We start from the raw sequence: 22,880 nt of genomic DNA on the forward strand, positions 1-22,880 counted from the left end.
ATGCAGGGATAAATTAAAAGACTGACTGCAATGATCTGGATAAGAGTTGAGGGCTTAAACTAGGATGGATAATTGAAAAGAAAGGCAATGACAGATTTTTATAAATTCTATTTTATAGAAGCATTGGAAGCAGTGCCCTCAATAGAAATAAGAAATTCGAAAGGGGGTGGAAAGTAGAGGTAAGTAAATGGATTGGGGATAAATACTATTTTGAACAGGTGGCATTTCAGATTCCTATAGGACATCCAAGCAGGGATTTTTAGTAGACAGCTGATGATACAGCAGAGCTTAAGTCTGGCTACATAGATCTGGGAGTCATCTCAGGGATGATTATTGAATCTATAGGAGCTGATGGGATCACCAAAGGAGAAAGTGGGTCTTGGTCACATCCAAGCTTTATGGGTAGGAGCAAAATAGTGAGCCTTCAAAGGTGGCCTGACAAGTAGGAAAACTAAGAAAACCAATGAAGGTGGCAGGTGAGAATTTCCACAATGTCAAGCAGAAGGGCTGGATAAAAGCCACTGGACTGAGAGAGGTTTCAGTCAAACAGTGGGTTAGGAAGCTGGACTGCAAAGTACTAAGGCAGAGTGTAACTTTCTTGAAGAATTTGGCTCCAAGGGATGGGATATAGGATGCTAGCTTGAAGGGACTGCAAGGTCAGATGAAGATCTTCTAAGAATAAGGAATGGAGCCAGTGGATAAGAAGTCTAAAGATAAAAGAGTGAATGATTATGGGAGAAAGCTGCTGTAGGAGGCAAAAGAGCATGAGATGAATGGAAGTAGAGAGACTGGCTTTTAGTAAGGCTGGAGCAAAGGAGAACAGAAAATGAGGAAGAGAGGTTCCAGAACTTTTTTGCTGATCTTCTAAGTTGCCTTTAACTAAAGATGTCCTACTTAGTCTTTGTTGGGTGTTCTGACACTCAAAAATTTGTTTAGAGTCATTATTTAAAAGATTTTGGACTGAGCAGTTTGGGAAGAAGTTGGACAAGTTCCTGCCTTTACTCTGCCATATTGGCTCTGCCTATGATGAAGACAGGTTTCTAAGTGTAAAGAGGGAGTTTGGGATGAATAACCTGCATTAAAAAAAAAAAAAAAGTAAATATAGGAGGCAAACCTGAGGGAGAAAGAAGATGGTGATTTAAGAGGCCAGGAATAGTCATCTGAGAGCGGAAGTGAAGCAGAGTCCAAGTGAGTTTCCGTAAGAGAAATTCTTAGTAAATCTAATCAGTTTTGTGGACTCTTTCCAGACATACAGAAAACATAGATGGAGGGATAGGAAGAAAGGAATGTAACCCAGAGTTTGAGGGTTAAGGATAGGAGAAAAGATGGGATCCAAAATGTAATTGAACTGATAAACCACAAGGAAGGGAGCAAGATAGTAAATTAGATTAGAAGAGGAATAGGAAGAGGGACTGGAGGTCAGAGCAGAGACAAGAATGAATAATCAGTTTAGGAGGATGAGGCAGAGACAGCCAGCAGGATAGAAAGTTATAAAACAAATGATGAAGATGTTGGCTTGTAAATTTGGGCACATCATATATCCTTGGGTCCCTGACCAACCTCCTCAAAGGCTAAATTCTGATATTTAGCATTAAGAATTTAATCAATTTTTGCTGGGAAAACTGATAAACAGCATGGGAGAAACTAGATATTGACCAACATCTAACACCCTGGACCAAGACAACGCCTAATGGGTTCATGATTTAGACATAAAGGGTGATAATATAAGCAAATTAGGAGAACAAGGGATAGTCTACTTCTCAGAACTGTGGAGAAGGGAATTTATGGCCAAAGAAGAACTAGAGGACATTATGAAGTACAAAGTAGATAATTTTGATGACAAAGTTTTTGCACAAACAAAACCAAAGCAGCCAAGATTAGGAGTAAACTGGAGGAAAACAATTACAGCCAGTGTTTCTGATAAATACCTCATTTCTAAAATATAGAGAACTAAAATTTATAAGAATTCATGCCATTCCCCAACTGATGAATTGTCAAAGGGTATGAACAGACAATTTTCAGAGGAAAAAATTAAAGTCCTTTCTAGTCATGAAAAAAATGCTCTAAATTCCTATTGATTAGAGAAATGCAAATTAAGACAACTCTAAGGTACCACTTTGTATCTCTCAGATTGGCTAAGATGACAGGAAAAGATAATGATAAATATTGAAGGGAATGTGGGAAAAACTGGGACACCAATACTTGTGTATTAGTTGAACTAAAGAGGTGGAGTTGTGAAATGACCCAAGCTTTCTGGAGACCAATTTGGAATTATGCCCAAAGGGCTATCTACATTGAGCATAGCCTTTGATCCAGCAGTGGCTTATATCCCAAAGAGATCATAAGAAGGAAAAGGACCCACATGTACAAATATGCTCATAGCAGTTCCTTTTGGTAGTGGCGAGGAACTGGAAACTGAGTGGATGCCCATCAGCTGGAGGATGGCCAAATAAGTTATGGTACATGAATGTTATGGAATATTATTGTTCTGTAAGAAACAATCAGCAGGATGACTTCAGAAAGGCCTGGAAAGACTTACATGAACTGATGTGGAGTGAGTACAATCAGGAGAACGTATCACTGCGACAGCAAGATTATATAATGATTAATTATGAGGTTTTTTTTTTCCTTTCTTGTGTTTTTTTCCCCCTTTTAGTCTGATTTTTCATATACAACATGACAAATGTAGAAATGTTTAAAAGAATTGTATATATTTAACCTACAGATTGCTGCTGCCTTGGGGAGGGCAGGAAGTAAGGAGGAGGAAAATCTGGAATACAAGTTTTACAAAAATGGATGCTGAAGATTATCTTTATATGTATTTGGGAAAATAAAGTACTATTGGAAAAAAATATTTTACCTAATTTCTTCCCTCCTCTTTGGAAGGAGATTAGAGTTAAGAAGATCTAACTTCAGATATTCTATTTCATGATCAAGAATGCTGGAATTCTTTTGATCATAACCTCCTGTAATGACTAATGCCCTGGGGCCCCAATCCATGATTCTCCCTCTCCTTGGACATCTCACCCACCCCCATAATTCTGAAATTATGGTCAACTGAATTTTGCCATTGCTCCTGAAAGGAGGGCAACAGTTATCTCCCTATGATCCTAACAGTCACCATTTTTGTAACTTGCAAGATTAAAGTGCCCCTCTCTTCTAAGGTATATTATCTCTCGTGATAATTAAGCTCCATGAGAATAGAGACTATTATTGTTTTTGTATTTAATCCCCAATGCTTTGCTCCGTGCAAGGCTGATAGGAAATGCTAAATAAAGGCTTTCACTCTTTCCTCTCTTCTTCCATCTTACTCCTTCTAAACCTAATGTTCAGTCTCAGTAACCTGCAATTTCTCCATCTTTCAGTATTTTACCATGCTGTCACTACCCAGGCTTCACTTTCTGCTCTTTCCAACCTCATCCTCTTAGCTAACCAGCTCAACTCCATACCGTCATCTTCTCTGGAATCCTATGCTGGCAGATCCCAACTCTTCTTGTTAATATCTCCTTTCTGGATGGACTTCTTCATCCGAACTCTAAGGGAACTCAATCTCTATTTCACTCTGACTCTTAGGCCCCTTTTCTCCCCTCCCAATAAAAGTAGCTCATCCTTTCCAGGTTCCCCATGAGCTGGCTTAGGCATGATGTAAATAAACCTTGCCCCACTGTGGGGCAGCTACCTGGATGAACTCTAAGACCTTCTGGAACTGGCATTCTCCCTGTAATTGAGCCCCCCTATGGACATCTCTAGATATTAGTGGAGCCCTTTGGTGGCAGTTTGCTATCTTTTCTATTTTTACCTCCAGTACAGCATACCCTTACACTGTATGCACCTAAATTGCTAAATCTCAAGTCTAGATTATTGCCACAGTCCATCTCCTATACTCTGGTGCTAACATTCAAGGCCTTTTTGCTGTTCCTCATAAACAATCTCTTGTTTTCTGACTTCATGCCTTTCGTAGATCTCCCAACAGAATGTAAGTCCTCACTTCCAGCTCAGCATCCTTCAAGTACAATCCTCTGCACGAAAGCTTTCCTAACCACAGCCGCTGGTATATCTATTTTGTCAAGACAGGGTACCTATGAAGAAAAATTCAAGTTCCCTAGTGCCTAGCACAGAGTTGGGGCAGGTTCCAGGAAGGCATATACCCTCTAAATTTGCAATTTATTGCAACAGTTATTGAACAGTTATTGAAAGCACTTTTAAATAACACCTTGGATATGGTTAATTTTTGATGTTTGCTCTAACTGGACTGAAAATATAGACACAATTTATTCTTTAACAGCTCTCTGCTGTTCCTCCAGATGCTCACCCAGAAACTCTAGGTGGCAAAAATTCAGTTATTGGAAACTAATTTGTATTCAATCCAAGTGAAAAAACTCGAAGTTTAAGAAGCAAGACTGCAGAATAACCACTTCTTAGGGGGAGGAGTTTGGCATAAAGATTAAAAAAAGGGTAGGAAGGGGTTTGTGTTAAACATTTGAGGAAAATAAACATTTTCTAATGCGAATGCAAATCCCTAACAAATATAAAATTTTGCTTTTAAGACAAAAAGAGAAGAAATTTTCTCAACATTTATTGTAATAAAAAAAGAAAGTAGCCTTGAAACTTTTTGGTTCTTTTAATGTAAAATTATTTACCCTGTGCTTTGAACTGGGAGAAACAAAGATCTTAGTGTACCAGCCCTTGGGGAAAGCTATGACAATCCAGCAACTTTTGGCAGTTGCTAACCCTTTTGAGTCCCATGGCATCCCTTGTCCACTCACTGTTGTGAAGTGGCCCCAGAGTCACCCTATGCTGAGCAAAAAGCAATCCAAGTGGCTACTCCTCAGTGACAGAATTAGGACGTGGTCACCACTGTTTCCAGGACGCTGTGCTCCCCAGGAAGCCCTCACATAGGGCAGAGGTCAGCGTCGAGCTGGCTTAGGCATGATGTAAACCTTGACAGGTTTGCTAAAGGGGATGGTCCCTTCAATACTATTCTCTACCAGCGGCAGAGCTTCTGTGCCATCCAAACAAGCAGCTCTGGAGATCCGGGTGGACGAGTCATAGGCCAGCAGCAGCCGCACCTCAATCTGACATGGTTCTGAAAGGGAGAAGAGAGAGAAAGAGAGAGATGTTCTTGGTGAATTTAAGGCCCTCCACACTACGATCCTTAACTGGGCAGCTTTGGGAACCTTAAATGAGAAGCCAAAACAAACAGGCTCAGACCAGCTTCAGAAACAAATCTTTCTGCAGCCTGGTGGTGACTGGGGTGTTTAACTCTTTGTAGGCCAGGGTGTCAGTGTTATTCACCCGACTCTGCATGACCAAGTCAGAGCTTTCTGGGGAGAGACTGGAGAACTTAGCCGCTGTTTTCTCGAGCTCATTTCACAGATAAGCAATCTGAGGCAAATGGGGGAAAGTGACCTGCCCAGGATGATACAGCTAGGAAGGTCTGAGGCCAGACCTGAACTCCCTGCCTGCAGCCCCAGGGCTCACTCGGCCCACATCCAGTTCTAGCTACCACCTAGCTTCTAGTCAATCAACATTGAGGGCCTTTTATGTTCTAGGTGCAATGCTAAATTCAAAAAGAGGCAAAGGACTGTCTATGTACTCCAGGAACTCACAATGTAAGGAGACAAAAAACAAATGAGTATGTACAAACAAATAATTTATATAATGCTTTCTTTAGTACCACTCAATGAGGAAAGCAGTCTAAATATCATTATTCCAGTTTTTTTCAGAGACTTCAGAGAACTTAAATGATTTAAATTTCAGTCAAAGCTGGAATTTCAATCCGGGTCCAGAGACTCTCTTGGGCAGGAGCTCTTTTCTTTGCACTGTGCTCCCTTAGAATCAGAGGTATTTTACTTTCTTTAAGCCATGCTGCCTTCAGATAGTTTGGGGAAGCCTATGGGCTCCTCATCAAAATATTATTGTCAAGTGCACGTAACAAAATACATAGAATTATAAAAAACAATTATATTGATTTATAGACAAAAAGCTATTTTTAAAAAGTCCACAGACCCCCAGCTTAAGAACTTTCATTTTAAGCGGTGGGTTTTCTGTGATATTAGTACAGATCCTGGATCCTCATGGCTTAATGGCCCAAGTCTAGAAGCTAATCTCACAGATGGCAATGTGTCCTATGTTAACTTTGGGTTTGTGCACTCCAGTAGTCAGAAGACATATTAACTGATAAAGAGAACAAAGAATGAGCCAAAAAAAAAACAAAACAAAACAAATACAAAATTCTTTTTAAAAGGATCTTTTATCTTTTATCTTTAAGCTAGAGGTACAAGTCACACTGATGATTTTCAGACTCCCTTCTTTGTGAGTATTTTTCAAAGGCAGCTACGTCATTCTGTGTAGTATGACCCTTAGGTCCCCAGATTTATTTATTACATCTGTAGAATAGTAGTGTTGAGCAGTCCTTATAGAGTTTCAAGGCTGGTCTTCTCAATATAAAGGTCAAAAAATAAGACATAAGAGAAAGATGGTGACTTTGTCAAGATTAGTGGAAAAAAAGAGTAGAACTCAGGCCTCCTGACTTTCTATTATACTACATACTGCTCTCTATGCTTTAAATATCTCTTCCACCAAAAATACTTTCAGCAATTAGAGGCTCCTTGAAAAATAGTCATTGTGTCGAATGTAACCTACTAGGAAGCAGACAACAGCTTCAAAGCTCCAAACTCAGGAAACCAGATTGAAGCCCCAGTACAATTATTGTTTCAATAAAAGCCACAATAGTCCCTGTGCTTTCCACTCCTCCTCATGCTTCTTTTCCTCAGCCACCCGAAGAGGTTGTTTCTACAGGACTGACGATGTGCTGGCTGCTTTTTAACCAGACATCCTAAACCTCAGGGAGGTTTTGGGAAAAGGGAAGGGACCCGATCTGGCACTGAGGAAAAGAAATCTATAGGCCACCCATCCTCAGCATACTAATGACCCTGAAGCTTTGGATGTTTTACTCTCCCGCACGTTCATCAATCTTTAGTATGCCTACCATTGTGCGTGCAAGTGTGCACAAGCGCGCACAAACACACACACACACACACACACACACACACACACACACACACACACAGGGATAGGAGAACAAAACATCTAGGCCTTCCAAAGCCTTCTGAGAGGATAATAACTCATCTGAGTTCTTTGAATCCTTTACTTGAGAAATGCACAAATCTCTTGGAGAACAATTCACTTATCCCTGCCAAATATAATAGTTGAGTCATCAACTCAGGGCAGATTAAGGGGAAAATGGGTTCTGATCTTTGTGAAAATTGCATCACCCACTCCATTTACCAAGGCAACTTTCCCCAAAAGAATCTCCCCTAGTCTCTTTTCCCAAGGAATTCTCATCCTTCCTGCCCTCAACTCTGCCCATCATGGCTCAGTTCTCAACTTTGAGGAACTGTCCTTGTGAAGTCAGTGAAAGGCTGCTTTGCTGCCTTTAATGCTCTCTGGTTCTTCTGGCTGATCTTTTCACCATAGTTATAAGGCAGATAATCCCCAAAGGCAATGGATATAGGAGGCAAAAAAAAGCGTCTTCCAGGTAGGTACAGAGAGACAGGAAGAGTATAGGATAAGAAAGGATCTTTCACACAATGTTGAGTCTCAGTATTTTATTTAGGAAGGTTATTTTAAGGCTCACAAGAGAAATGAAAGAAAAAAGTACTCGGATTAGTACTGACTTGGCTGCTAAAGGCATTGGTATAGCAAACTTCCAAGTGAATAAATTCCCTCTAGCAATGGAGGATTTAACCTTCTCTATCTGACAGTCTAAAGAGTATAGAACACTGAAAAATGACTTGCTCAGGGTCATATGATCACAAATTGCAAGAAGGCAAGCTTGAACCCACGTAGGCCTGGTTTAAAGATCACCTCACACCCACTATGCCATGCTGCGTCTCTGCAGATAAATATTTATTGTTTTTATTTTCTTTCTACTGTTAAACTTTCCTTCTATAATTACAAACAAAATGATCCCTTGTGGTGGTAGACTTGTATAGGAGACAATACAAATATCTACTGGCTATTTTGAGAACATGAAATTCAGGCTCTGGCATAGAATGCTAAGCCTGGAGAAGAGAAAATGAGAAGGAACATATCTCACAATCTCTAACAGGCAGTTCTGAGGAGGGCCTGTAGTTCTTCCAGCTGGCCCCACAGGGGAGTGAAGACAAAGAGTAGTTGGACAGGGAGGCTCACCTGCATCGCTGGGAGTGAGGGACAGACACAAAGCTCTGGATCTGCACTGATGAGACCTAATCACTTATTAGCTTTTATCCTGAGCAAAGCCCTTCTTTTTCTCTGAACCTCAATTAATATCTAAAGGAGGCTGGGACTTCATCCTTATTTAAGGTTCCTTCTACCACTAAATCTTATGGTCCTATGATTTGGACTTAAGAGAAGGAAGGACTGTGAAACAATCAGAACTCTCTAAAACTGAATGGCCTACCTTGGCAGTACAGAGTTCCTTGTCACTATTACTCAAGCACTGTCAAGATGGTCATTTGTCAGAAATGTGGTAGATGACATCCCTGCCTTGGGGAGAGGTAAGACTCTGAGGGGGTCTGTGCTGTCACTTCCAGTTCTGAGACTGGGAAATTCAACCCTCAACTTCCCTACTGAGCAAAAAGGCAAATCCTGGGAGAGGTTGGAAAGAGGATGAATTAGCTCCATCAGAAGATTTTCTTATTTTGGGGTTCCACTATTTTCCCTTACTTATCATCCCCCCATTCAAGATTTAGGGGCCCAGGAATGCCTGGGAAGTCAGACATTGTTTCTTACCTGTCCAGGCACCATGGGAGAGGTAAACTTGAGTTATCAGCCTATGTCTTCCAGGCCCAGGATTTCGGAAGTCTGAAGGTTTAGGATGGATTATCTGGGCCTGACCATCAGGATATAATACCTAAGTAAAGTAACAAATCAAGAATATAAGACAACAAATACCACTTTTGCCATGGATGTACCTGTTTAGGATATTCTAATTTCATTTTCAAGGCTTAATGATACCATCCACGTGGGTACTTTAGGAGTGGTAGTAATAAAAAAAAAAAAAAATTAACCTGCTAATATCCCAACCCTTTTTCTAATGAGGTTTCCATTCTTTACTAGGCTGGTCCCTGAGATGAGGGAAATACCACTGTATGCATGACCAGGCCTTTTCTCAAATAGTAATGACTCTGCTACTGAGATGGACTTTGAGAAACCAGATATCCAGGAAGAATCAGGCAAACACAATTTATGTCTTGATTCATTAGAGACAGTGTAAATAGCACAAAGGAAATGACATGGAACTAAACAAAAAAGATGAGACAGATGAAGAAAAGGAAGAAACTGGATGTGGGGTCAAGACAATTTTTCCAGCTTTGCAACTAATTTATTGCACAACTTTGGGCAAACTAGCTAACTTCTCTACATGTCCTCTAGGTTTCTCATTTGTAAAATAGGCATAGTATATCTGCATCATCTTCCTTGGTTTTGCTGTGAGGAAGGTTCTCTGTCAAGCCTACATAAAAGTGAAATGCCATTATTATTGTTATGTTGTCGATGAGAAGCAGCACAGCCTAGGGCATAGAGGTCCAGCCACGGAGTCAAGAAGCCCCAGGCTTAAGCTCCACTTTGGACATATATTGGACTAAGTGACTCTTGATCAAGTCCCTTCATCTTTCAGGGAACTCTTTCAAAATTTGAATTTGCAGAAGAGTTGCTAATCTGCACTGGTAGAGGGAGTTTCCCAAATCAATGAAATCACTGGCCTGGGCCAGAAGAAATTTTAATGCTTCAAAACTATGACAAGGTAAAAACAGACAGATCCAAACTGGTGAAGAGAAGTCAGAAAGTTGTCTGTGCTTCCCCCAGTTTCTCTCAGAAACATTAAATCAAGTCTCTGAAAGAATTCTGGAATGACAGAATCCACAAAAAGATGGGGAAAAAAGAAAGGAGCACAGCCCAGCATAAGTGGTGCCCAGACAAGCAAGCAGGAGGTGCCCAGCACTCAATACTCCCAGGCCTGGCTCAGCGATCCCAGTGCAACAAGCAAACGGCCAGCCCTGGAACCCAGAGCAGATTAGGGGCACCTGGGTCAGTAGTCAAGTGCTGCAGGCAAGCATCAGCTCCAAAAGTCCTGGTGTAGAACATCAGTGACCAGACCCCTCTCATATCCCAGGAAGCAGAGTTCAACTTTGAAAAATGAGCAAAAAAACAAAAAAGAGCCCTGACCATAGAAGTTACTACAGTGACAGGGGACTAAGAGGACAATACTGTCAAAATGCTTACATGTGAAGCCTCAAGGGAGAATGTGAATTGATCTCAAGATCAAAAAGTTCTCTTGCAAGAAGAGCTCAAAAGATATTTTCAAAATCAAGTAAAAGAAGAAGGAGAAAAAAATTGAGAAAAGTAATGAGTTATGTAAGAAAATTATGACAAAAGAGTCAATATCTTGGAAAAGGAAGCATAAAAATGGACTGAAGAAAACAATTTTAAGAACAGAATTGGCCAAATGAAAAAGGAAGTACAAAAACTACAAATAAAGCTAATGACTCTATGAAACATAAAAGAATGAAAAATAATAGAAGAAAATGTAAAATACCTCATTTAAAAAACGAGTGACCTAGAAACTAGATCTAGGAGAGATAGAGTAACTGAAAGTCATGATCAAAAATGAGCCTGATCAGCATCTTTCCTGAAATTATCAAAATTGATATATAAGACCAGAGAATAAAATAGTCATTTAAAGAATCTACTGACCATCTCCTGGAAGAAAATCCCCAAACAAAAATTCCAAAGAACATTATAATCAAATTTCAGGACTATCAGTCAAGGAGAAAAAACTAAGTAGCCAGAAAGGAACAATTCAAATATCAATGAGGCACAGTCAGAATTACACAGAACTTAGCAACTTCTATATCAAATGATTATAGGGCTTGGAATATGATATTATGGGATGCAAAGGAGTTTGTATTATAACCAAGAATCAATTACCCAGCAAAATCAAGCATAATCTTTCTGGGAAAAAGATGGACATTCACTGAAATAGATGACTTAGAAAATTTCCTGATGAAAAGATGGGAGCCGAATAGAAAATCAGATCTACAAATAGAAAACACAAGAAAAGCATAAAAAAGTGAACAGAAAAGAAAAAAAAACCCTAATATTTAATAAGGTTAAACTCTTTACATCTTTACATAGGCAGATGATACTTGTAACTTAAGAACTCTATCTCTACTAAGGCAGTAGAAAGGAATATACCCAGAGGGTGTGGGTATAAGTTGACTTTGATGTGATGATTAAAAAAAAAGAAAAGAAGATTGTACTGGGAGAAGCAGAAAGGGAGAGGCAGAAAGGGTAAATTATTGTTGGAATCTTTACAAAGTGTTAACTCATTAGAGTTGATAGAGACAATAATTATCTAATTTAGCATGGTCCAGTATGATTGATCTGATCCTACAAGGAGATGTTATGGACCAGAACTTGAAACAAGGTACTAAGTGGAATTGAGGAGACAATGTTTAAATCTAATTTAGCATTGATTTAATCATACAACAAATAATGGTTTCCCAGTGATATAATGATTGGTGTGTATTCAGTGAACAGCATATAAGCAAGAAGCTCTCAGGGCCAGAGAGCCCTCTGAGAAATACAGAAGCCCACAAGCCCACTCTTGGAGGCGGAGTTAGATTCATTCCATTTTCCACCTTTGTACTGGCTGGAGGCTAAAGAAAGCAGAGGTAGAAGCAAAGGACAAGCTGCAAGAGCTCTTGGAACCAAGCAGAGAGATAGGCCTCTAAGAAAGCTAACTGGGTCCAAGGAAAGAGAGAAGAAATAAACATTTGGATTTTATCAGCTGGCTGTATTTGAAGTGTTTATTACTCAGAACTGAAATTAAGGCTGCCTCCAGAAAACCTCCCCAAGGAATCTGCTCCCAGAGAGAACCATCATATATTATAAAAAAGAAGAGAACACCACAAATTATATCACAGGAACAAGCAAGAAAGATTTATCACAGTAGAGATAAAGAAGGGATTGGGTGAGCACTGTTTGAAACTCACTCTCATTTGGCTCAAAGAGGGAATAATATACACACTCAACTGGGTAAAGAAATTTATCTTAACCTATAAGGAAGTAGGGAGAGAAAGGGAAAAAGGGGGGGAGGGGCTGATTGAGGGAGGTGGCAGTCAAAAGCAAAAGGGATAGGGTGAAACAAAAGAAACAGAAAAGTATAAACAGGAAAAATAGGACAGAGGGAAACATGCACTAATCATAACTGATGAAAAAAGGATGAACTCTCCCATAAAACAGAAGTAAATAGCAGAGTGAATTAAGAACTGAATTCTACAATATGATGTTTACAAGAAACAAATCTGAAGCAGAGAGAAACATAGGAAGAATAAAGGTAAAAAGTTTCAGCTGAAATAAAAAACAAACAACAAACGAACAAAAAAACAAGGGGTAGCAATGCTGATCTCAGACAAAGCAAACAAAGCAAAAGCAAAAACATAAATCTTTTTTTTTTTTTTTTTTGCTTTAATTTGTATTTAACTATTTGTGAATTGGCACTTTTTTGGGCATGTTTTTGGATAGCTTAGACAGTTTTTCCTTTGAGAACTACTTCTCATATCCTTTGACCATTTATCTATTGGGATTTTTTTCATATTTTAAAAATTATTTCATAATAGTATTTTATTTTAACAATATTTTCAACATTTATTTTTGTAATTTTTTACTCCTCCTTTCTTTACCTTTTCCCCTCTCCAAAACAGCAAGAAATCTGATATATGTTATACATGCACAATCATTTTAAACATATTTCCATATCAGTCATGCTGTGACAGAAAAATCAGAACAAAAGGGAAAAACCATGACAAAGAAAAAAACAGACAAAAATTGGTGAAAATATATGCTTAGATCCATATTCAATCCCCATAGTGCTCTCTCTGGATGTGAGAGGTCTTTCCATCCCAAGTCTATTGAAATTGCCTTGAATCACTCTATTGCTAAGTTGAGCTAAGTCTATCATAGTCTATCCTCACACAATCTTACATAGAACTAGATAAACCTAATCACAAAATAAAGAAAGAAGTTAAGGAGATGAATAGAATTTTAGAAAAATCACATATGATAGACCTCTGGAGAAAACTAAATGGGGATAGAAAGGAAAATACCTTTTTATCAGCAGAACATGAACTTACACAAAAACCTCACAATCAAATGCAGAAAGGCAGAAATATCAAATGTATCCTTTTCAAATCACAATACAACAAAAGTTATATGTGATAAGAGGTCGTGGAAAGATAGATTAAAAATTAATTGGAAACTAAATTATCTATCTAATCCTAAAGAATGAATGGGTCGAACTCTGAGATACCACTACACACCTGTCAGATTAGCTAGAATGACAGGGAAAGATAATGCGAAATGTTGGAGGGGATGTGGGAAAACTGGGACACTAACACATTGTTGACAGAATTGTGAATACACCAGCCATTCTGGAGAGCAATTTGGAACTATGTTCAAAAAGTTATCAAACTTTTGCAAGGGTATGTACACATCCTTTGATCCAGCAATATTACTACCGGGCTTATAAGAGAAGGGGCCTGTATGTGCATGAACATTTGCGGCAGCCCTCTTTGTAGTTGCCAGAAACTGGAAAATGAATGGATGCCCATCAATTGGAGAATGGCTGAATAAATTGTGGTATATGAATGTTATGGAATATGATTGTTCTTTAAGAAATGACCAGCAGGATGAATACAGAGAGGCTTGGAGAGACTTACATGAACTGATGCTGAGTGAAATGAGCAGAACAGAGATTACTATACACTTCAACAACGATATTGTATGAGGATGTATTCTGATGGAAGTGGATTTCTTTGACAAAGAGACCTAACTCAGTCTCAATTGATAAATGATGGACAGAAGCAGCTACATCCAAAGAAAGAACACTGGGAAATGAATGTGAACTATTTGCATTTTTGTTTTTCTTCCCTGGTTATTTATACCTTCTGAATCTAATTCTCCCTGTGCAACAAGAGAACTGTTCGGTTCTGCAAACATATATTGTATCTAGGATATACTGCAACATATCTAACATATGTAGGACTGCTTGCCATCTAGGGAAGGGAGTGGAGGGAGGAAGGGGAAAAATTGGAACAGAAGCGAGTGCAAGGGATAATGTTGTAAAAAAAATTACCCTGGCATGGATTCTGTCAATATAAAGTTATTATAAAAAAAAAAAAAAAAAGAAAAAAAAAGAAATGACCAACAGGATGATTTCAGAGAGGCCTGGAGAGACTTACATGCACTGATGCTGAGTGAAATGAGCAGGACCAGGAGATCATTATATACTTCAACAATAATACTATATGACGATAAATTCTGATGGACCTGGCCCTCTTCAACAATGAGATGAATCAAATCAGTTCCAATAGAGCAGAGAAGTAAACTGATGTTCTAAGATTATATGAGATATCTGAGACAGAATCCAAACCCAGATATCCTGCCTCCTAGGCCAGTACTCATCCCACTCTCTTGTGCTGCCTCAGCATTTGTCTTTTACAACCATTTTTTTTATTGCTTCAGCAGAAATTAGGAAATGGCTGCATAAGTTATGGCATATGATTGTGATAGAATGTTATTGTGGTATAAGAAATGAAGAACAGAATGCTCTCAGAAAAACTAGGAAGATTTATATGAACTAATTCAAAGTGAATCAAGTGGAACCAGGATGACATTGTACATAGTAATAGTATTCTTGTACAATGATCAACTGTGAATGATTTGGCTATTCTCAGCAATACAATGATCAAAGACAATTCTGAAAGATGCATGACGAAAAATGCTAATTACCTCCTGAGAGAGTTGACAGAGTTTGAAGACAGATCAAAGCATACTTTTTATTTTGTGTGTCTGTATTGGCCTATGTTCTCTTTAGCAACATAGCTAATATGGAAATACATTTTGCATGACTGCATATATATAAAATCTATATCAAAGTGCTTACCTTTTTAAGAAGGATAGAGAAAAGGGAAGAAAGGAATTTAGAACTCAAAAATTACTTTAAAAATATTAAAAATTGCTTTTACATATAACTGAGAAAAAAGATAAAGTGTTTTTTCAACAAAGGGATAAACATTTTTTAACCATATGTAAGGTTTTTGGGAAGCATCCACAGTGAGTTTTTTTTTTCTTACTATGTTCATTTGTGAATCTCCAGAGGCTTCTAAAACAGTAACTCTTTGACTTACTCATATATACACTTCTGCACTAATCATCTACTTAGACCTTAGCAATCCTCAAAAAACAAGGATACATACTTTGAACAGCAAATATAAAAACTGTGCTATAAAGGTTTCACCACATCCCAGAATGTCTCCTGGCCACATTCACACTTGCCACCTGTGCTTTCTAACTATCTTTCATATTACTTTATTAAATAGGTGAACAACCATTCAGAATCATCTCCAAAAATTATGCATGAAAATTAACCAAGGCAAGGCTTGCGTTCATCTGCCCAGACTTTCTTCTCACCATGTTTCCTTCTTGATATATTCCTGTTTAGTTAATTGGAATACTCAATAAGAAGAAATTTCATGATTGTTGAAAAGTTGTGAATGTTTTCTCTCTCTCTGAAATTACTATGTCTTTATACCACGGATATTTTCCATGTATTTCTCTGTATACACACTATTTCCACAATAGGAAGTAAGTTCTCTGAGAAAAGGGACTATTTCATTTTTGTCTTGACATCTACAGTGCTCAGCATATAGTAGATGCTCAAAAAAGCTTTCATGAATTGAATAGTTATATTTTTAAAAAAATTTTTTATCTGTGTAAATGTCTTTAAAATATTAAGTATAGAGATTTAAAATCATCCCAGAATTTGTTTCCTAGAATGGAATACACCTAAATAATTTCTAAATAATTATGAATATACAAAATTTGTTCTATAAACTCTAGTTTTCAGACAGGTAATAATGCATTCTGAATCTTACTTGTCCTTTTCTCTATGAACAGACTCATTACAAGACTAAATCATTCATGTCCCAAGTAGTATTCTAACTAAAACTAAGTTATCCCAAACACACCCAGATTATTAGTTAACCTTAATCAGTTTTGCAAACACTTCACATGGACAGACCTGTACTTTGACAATTGTCTGAGGATCCTGTACATGCTCTAGAGTCGCATCAACATCCAACGCCACCACCAGCCCAGAGGTGAATCTCAAAGGGTTGTCTGACTCGCCAGCTGGCTCAATAATTGTGGCGGTTGCTCTGTGGATCTGCAGGGCAAAGTAGCACATGGTGATGGAGGGCACAGATTGACCTTGGAAAGTAAAAGATGGCAGAGGAGACACAAGGACAAGGGTCTGTATTTGGGGCCTATCTGCCTAGTTTAATGAAATATTCCATTCCAACTCTTATAGTTTATAGGCCAAGCCTAACTCAACATAATAAGACTCCACATTTCTAGAGAGCTTTGGGAGCCAAGTAGTATTTGAGTCATATTTTCCTACCATTTTATAAATAAGGAAGTTGTGACCCCGAGGCAAGTCTTATGGTCTTAGATACTATATGACAAAGCTGAGATTTGAAATAGTTCTTGTGCCTCAAAGTCCAGTCCTTTTCCTACTCTTCCATGTTGTGAGTTTTAGGTCAATGTGGGCAGCACTGAAATGTCTGGAAATCTCTGGATCACTAGTTCTTATTATTATCAAACATTTCATCTGTATGCACTTATCCCCCCCTACTTATAGTTCCCATCTCCCAAATCCTACTATTCATAACACAGGACACTACTTTCTAAAGCCCCATTCTGATCACACTGCTCTCCTCCTCCAAACTTTTGATGCTTCCTCAAGACTTACAGGATGGAATTCAAAATTGTGAGCTGAGAATTCAGGGAACTGGCCCCAGCCTAACATCCCTCCTACTACACTGCAGCATGTATACCAGGCTCTGGGGTAGATATCTCCACTGACATCTATGTTCTCTCTCTTGTTCCTAAAGTTTCTTTTACCATCATCCCATTTCTCCTTACCCAGGTTATGCTTATTCTTCAAGCCGAAATCCAATGCCTCACATTCCACAAAGCCTTTCCTAATTCCCCCAACCCACAATGAGCTCTTTCATTCATGGTTTTTTGTCTATACTTCTTTTATTTTTTATTTTTTGCTGAGGCAATTGGGATTAAATGACTTGCCCAGGATCACACTAGGAAGTTTAAGTGTCTGACACCAGATTTGAGGATATACTTCTTTTAAAGGCAGGTCAATATTATAGTTTGTGCTGTAGTTATTCATGCTCATGTTTTCTCTCCCTCGTAAAAGCTGAGAGCTCCTCATGGGCAGAACTATGACTGCCTGTCTATCTTCCTCCTCCTAAGTACAAGTCTTACACACAGATATGCAGCTTATATCTACCAAATTCTTGACCATTTACATGGAAACTGACCTTTTCTGGTAGAGGGAGGTGTAGAAAAGTACTCTGTCGAAGTGTAGCCTGCAGAATTTTTACTACTTCTGAAGGCTTGGAAGTCATCAGTCGAGGCATGAGGTCTAGAAGTTTGTCCACAAAGCTGTCTTGCAAGTGAGGCAACTCGGTGATGAAACATCTGATTGGGAAGTTACATATGGAAATAATTGACCATGTAGCTTTTGTTCACAATATTCATAGAATCACCCCTATCTTCTTAATGTTAGGATAATAACTACTTCTTTCTATGTAAAAGATAAGTATTAACACAGTCCCTGTCAACCTTGTTTGATTTTTACAACAATATTGTAAGAAAGATGATACAAATGTTATTTTGCTTATATTACAGGGGCTGAAACCAGCCTCAGAAAAGTAACTAAAGTGATAGCTTCAATTCTAATTCTCTGTGTTTTTGCTACTACATCATATTACACATTTAGATCACTTAAACTCAGTTGTTTATTCTGAGGAGTACTCTAAAAACTATTTAAAATTGTCACAGAAATATAGAAATTCCAAACTTACAGATTTCTATATGCAAAAAATAAGTATTACAGTGAACCAAGATAATTTCAATAGACATGGGATAGAAAATGCCATCTGCATCCAGAGAGAGACCTATGGAGACTAAGTGTGGATCGAAACAGTATTTTACTTTTTTTTTTTTGATTTGTCTGCCTTTTCTCATGATTATTCCTTTTTGATCTTATTTTTCTTGCACAACAGAACAAATATGGAACTATATTTACAAGGATTGTACATGTATAACGTGTCAGATTGCTTGCTATCTTGGGAAGAAGGGAAGAAAGGAAGGATGAAATAATTTAAACACAAAATATTGCAAAAATAAATGCTGAAAATTATCTTTACGTATTTGGAAAAATATTATTGAGGGAAAAATGGCACTAATTCCATAATTGGTCCAAATAAATGAGTTTCTAGGAATTTTTGAACAGCATCCTTGATGATGACAGCATGGCATAACATCCTTAGAAGTTGCAATCATTCACTAAAATGGAGACGAAGAATGAGTTCTGGAAACTTGTGTCAGACAGGAAGAAGTCAACTGTGGCACATTGTAAAGAATATCAAATTTCAAACATAAAGACTTTGAGTCTTGGCTCTGCCCTAACCAAACTTACTTGGTTAAATCACAGCTTTTTGTAGTGGGTATAATATTTATGTTGCCAACTTCACTAGCTTATTGTAAGGCATTAAGGAGATAATGTATGCTAGTGTTGCATCTAATATTTAGGAGAGATCTTTAATGTAACTGGCAAAGGGAACTCCCAGTGAAGAAATTCTTCCACCTATGAATCAGATTAGCATTATAGTCTTTTTTGTTGTTGTTGTTTTAGTAACATCATTGTGGTATGAAGTTTTTATTCAATCATTTTTTTTTAAAGCTTTTTGTTTCTAAAACATATGCACAGATAATTTGACAAAACTGATTCTTGCATAGCCTTGTATTTCAGATTTTCTCTTCCTCTCTACCCCCTCCCCTAGATGGCAAGCAATTCAATGTATATTAAACATGTTAAAATATATGTTAAATCTAACATGTATAAACATATTTATACAATCTCTTGCTGTACAAAAGAAATCAGATCAAAAAAAGTAAATGAGAAAGAAAACGCAAGCAAACAATAAAAAGAATGAGAATGTTATGTTGTGATCCACATTCAGTTCACACAGTCCTCTCTTGGTGTTGATGGTTCTCTCCAAAACAAGATCATTGGAACTGGCCTCAATCATCTCATTGTTGGAAAGAATCATGTTCATCAGAATTGATCATGGTGTATAATATTGATGTTGCTATGAACAATGATCTCTTGTTTCTGTGCACTTCACTCAGCATCAGTTCATGTAAGTCTCTCCAGGGTTCTCTGAAATCATTCTCCTTAAACAATAATATTCCATAACATTCATATACCATAACTTGTTCAGCCATTCTCCAACTGATGAGCATCCATTCAGTTTCCAGTTTCTTGCCACTAAAAAAAGGTTGCCACTAACATTCTTGCACATGTGGGTCCCTTCCCTTTCTGTGTGATCTCTTTGGGATATAAGCCCAATAGAAACACTGCTGTATCAAAGGGTAGCATTTAGTCTTGAAAAGATCCTTAGAGCACAAAGAAATGATGCTCTCAGGGTCACAGCCAATGGTGGAAGTAGGATTTGAATTCAGGTCTCCCTGACCCCAAGGCCAGCTCTTCAAGTGCTATCTATATTGATGCCTTTCCAAATATCAGATAAATCTAAGATATTACTAGAGTTGAAGATGGTGACAAGCATCAAGGAAAGGAATGGAAACCATGGTACTTTGAAGGAATTTACAAGAGTCCCAGGACAACAGCATGTATGTGACAGAAGGTCAGAGCCGGGCTTGTGAAGACTGTACAGACAGGCCTTAATGCAGGGTTTTACAGAGAGCAGGCACTTAACCTGGATGTCCTAGCTTAGGCCCTCTGAGACACTGTGAACCCCAGCTCTATTTGACAAGGGGTCTTCCTTTTGGTCTCAGACACAACACTTCCTAGTTGTGTGACCCTGGGCAAGTCACAACCCCAATTGCCTCAGCAAAAATAAATAAATAAATAAAAGAAGTACAGACAAAAAAAAAATGAGTGAAAGAGCTCATTGTAGGCTGGAGGAATCAGGAAAGGCTCTGTGAATATGGAATATGGAATAATTAGGATTCAGGATCCGAATCTTCCCATATCACCTATATTTTCTGCGGGATTCCTACTCATTTCTTCCTGTAAATCCTCAATAAAGGAAACTTGCAGCATGTGGAAAGCTGCCTTTAAGTCTTTGAGCATTTCCAGAATACTAATGGAGTGGTTAGCTGCAACCAGTCAAATGTCTTGATGCCTTGTCTCTTTATCAGCTTTTCCTGATAAGACATGTTCTTGCTGATGGTTCAAAGCACGTTTCCTAGGCATTTAATTGCTGATAATATGTGGCAACCTTATGTCTACCATGTACCTTTATATTGTTCTTGGAGAAAACAGTCATTTTAATTTTTAAGACATTATAGTGTTTTTTTTTTTGATTTGCTGACCTGTAGCATCATCAAAAAGAGATCATACTGTAAGAAAGGCTTTGGGAAAAATGAACATTTTGGCACCACTTAAATACTTCATAATTTCACAAATAAAATTCACTCTGATGTTTTCAATTCAATTTTAGGCCCACCTTACTGTCCATCTATAGATCTATCCTATTTTGGACAAAATGGATTTATCTCTGTCTACCTATTTATCTGACAGCCACAAATTATTAAAAGACTAATCAAACAGGCTGCCTATCTATCTGTGCATCACGTATAGGAAATATGCACTTTTCATTCCCTTTGCTCTTCCTATGTGCTTAGATTCTCTGCTGTTGATTTCCCTAAGGAAATCTGTAATGTTCAATATAATCAGCAGAAAGTTATCTGTGGATGGGATATTTAGAGAAATTTGATTTCAATAAAAAATCTTATTGTTTGGATCCTGCACTGAATATAATAGCATAATATCAGAAGACAGGTTTCAGATAACATTTAGAGATCAAGGAAACATGACCCTGGGAGATCATAGGTAGTCAGTGGCATGATAGAGCACCTGCAAATGCTTGGGTCATACCTGAATTTATAGCAATTCTCATTGTCCTCTCTATTGCCATCTGTGAAGGCTTATCTAATTTTAACAGATAAATAATTGAGAGATCTTAAGAAGAAATTATAAATACTAAGCTCTATTCTACAGACTCAAATGTAAACAATAACGACAGTGTCTATAAAATCATCAGCTGTGTGACTTTGGAGATGTGTTCTGCTGTTCCCTTCCAAGATTTTCATCAAAGATGCAGAGATCATTCTCAATAATTTTATACAAATGAGATCAAGTGTGACTCAGGAGTAAATGTTGGTCTTTCTCTTGTAGAAGTATCCATCTGTGATCTTCGTCTTCTTTTGAATTCCCTGGAGCCCTTTGAGTTATGCTGACAACTATCCAAATGATGCTTTACACTGGGTCTCCAGCTTGGATTTTCTTCTAGGCCCTTTTGGTTAGGATCAGCTGCTCTTCCTTGACCATATCTTAGGAACTACCTTCCTCATTCAATAAACTGAATACCTCAGGGGTAGGATCCAAATGTAAAGGTCTTAGTATCGCTAATAAAAATAGGTCAATGATAACAACACGGGAAGGCCTATCCCAGTTTCCTTCTCTTAGCTGGCTTAGTTGGATTTCATACTGAGCTGCCTACAAGATCACTTCTTCAATGAGCCTCTGCTGTTTGGGAGCAATACTGCTCATATTCTTTTATATATAATCTTTCTCTGTAACCTTCTGCAGATAAGCCTGTGCTTTACATTTGGGGATTCTGTAATCCCCAATGTCTACTACACATATGCTAAAACCACACACTTCCTTTTATAGCAGGAAATAAGCTTGACAAAGTACTAGCATCCTAGGTGGAAGAGTTAAAATTACAAGATTCAACTTGTTCCTTCTGTGGAGACTAACATACTAGTGGAAATGGGAAAAATGTTCCCCTGCCCCCACCATCTTAATAGTAATTTATTTTTTCCAATTACATGTAAAGATAGTTTTCAACATCCGTTTTGTAAGATTTTGAGTTGCAAATTTTCTCCCTCCCCCTCCAAGACATCAAGCAATTTAATATAGGTTATATTTGTACAATCATGTTAAACATATTTCCACATTAGTTTTTTGTGAAAGAAGAATCAGAACAAAAAAGAAAAACAAGAGAAAAAACAAGTGAAAATAGTATGCTTCAATTTGCATTCAACTCCATTATTCTTTGGATATGGTCAACATTTTCCATCATGAGAATTTTAGATTCGTTTTGAATCATTGTTTTATTGAGAAGAAATAAGTCTACCATAGTTGATCATCACATCATACTGAATCATATGTACAATGTTCTCCTGAGTCTGCTCTTTTCATTCAGCAGCAGTTCATGTTGTCTTTCCAAGTTTTTCTGAAATCCACCAGCTCATTATTTCTCATAGCATAATAGTATCCATTATCACTATATTCATATTATTCAATATTTATTAATCAATAATTATTTGTAGTATTAATACCAATGGTATTTACATATTACAATTTGTTCAGCCATTCCCCAATTGATGGGCAATCCCTCAATTTCCAATTCTTAAAAAATGGGCTGCTATAAATATTTTTATAAATGTGGGTTCCTCTTTTAACAATCTCTTTGGGATACGGACTCAGTGATGCCATTTCTGGATCAAAGGATATGCACAGTTGGACAGTCTTTTGGGCATAGTTCCAAATTGCTCTCCAGAATTGGTTGGATCAGTTCACAACTCCACTAACAATGCATTACTATTCTGATGGGAAAATGTTTTGAGTAGCACCATGCCTATAATGCCACAACTTG

At 37.8% G+C, this 22,880-nt stretch overlaps 1 protein-coding gene across 2 annotated transcripts in view; it reads right to left on the reverse strand.

Annotated features, from left to right (window-relative positions):
- Positions 1-4,602: 4,602 nt before the first annotated feature.
- Positions 4,603-22,880, reverse strand: part of INTS4 (integrator complex subunit 4) — a 92,523-nt gene continuing 74,245 nt past the window's right edge. For both annotated transcript variants that reach the window (XM_051987201.1, XM_051987202.1), the window contains 4 exons: positions 17,445-17,604; positions 16,130-16,273; positions 8,779-8,899; positions 4,603-5,086 (listed from right to left, as the gene is read on the reverse strand). In XM_051987201.1, coding sequence (XP_051843161.1) covers positions 4,908-5,086; positions 8,779-8,899; positions 16,130-16,273; positions 17,445-17,604 — 604 coding nt within the window. In that variant the 3' untranslated portion in view covers positions 4,603-4,907. The remainder of the gene's footprint in view (positions 5,087-8,778; positions 8,900-16,129; positions 16,274-17,444; positions 17,605-22,880) is intronic.

This window comes from Antechinus flavipes, chromosome 3, assembly GCF_016432865.1.
Source record: "Antechinus flavipes isolate AdamAnt ecotype Samford, QLD, Australia chromosome 3, AdamAnt_v2, whole genome shotgun sequence".
Taxonomy (NCBI): Eukaryota; Metazoa; Chordata; class Mammalia; order Dasyuromorphia; family Dasyuridae; genus Antechinus; species Antechinus flavipes.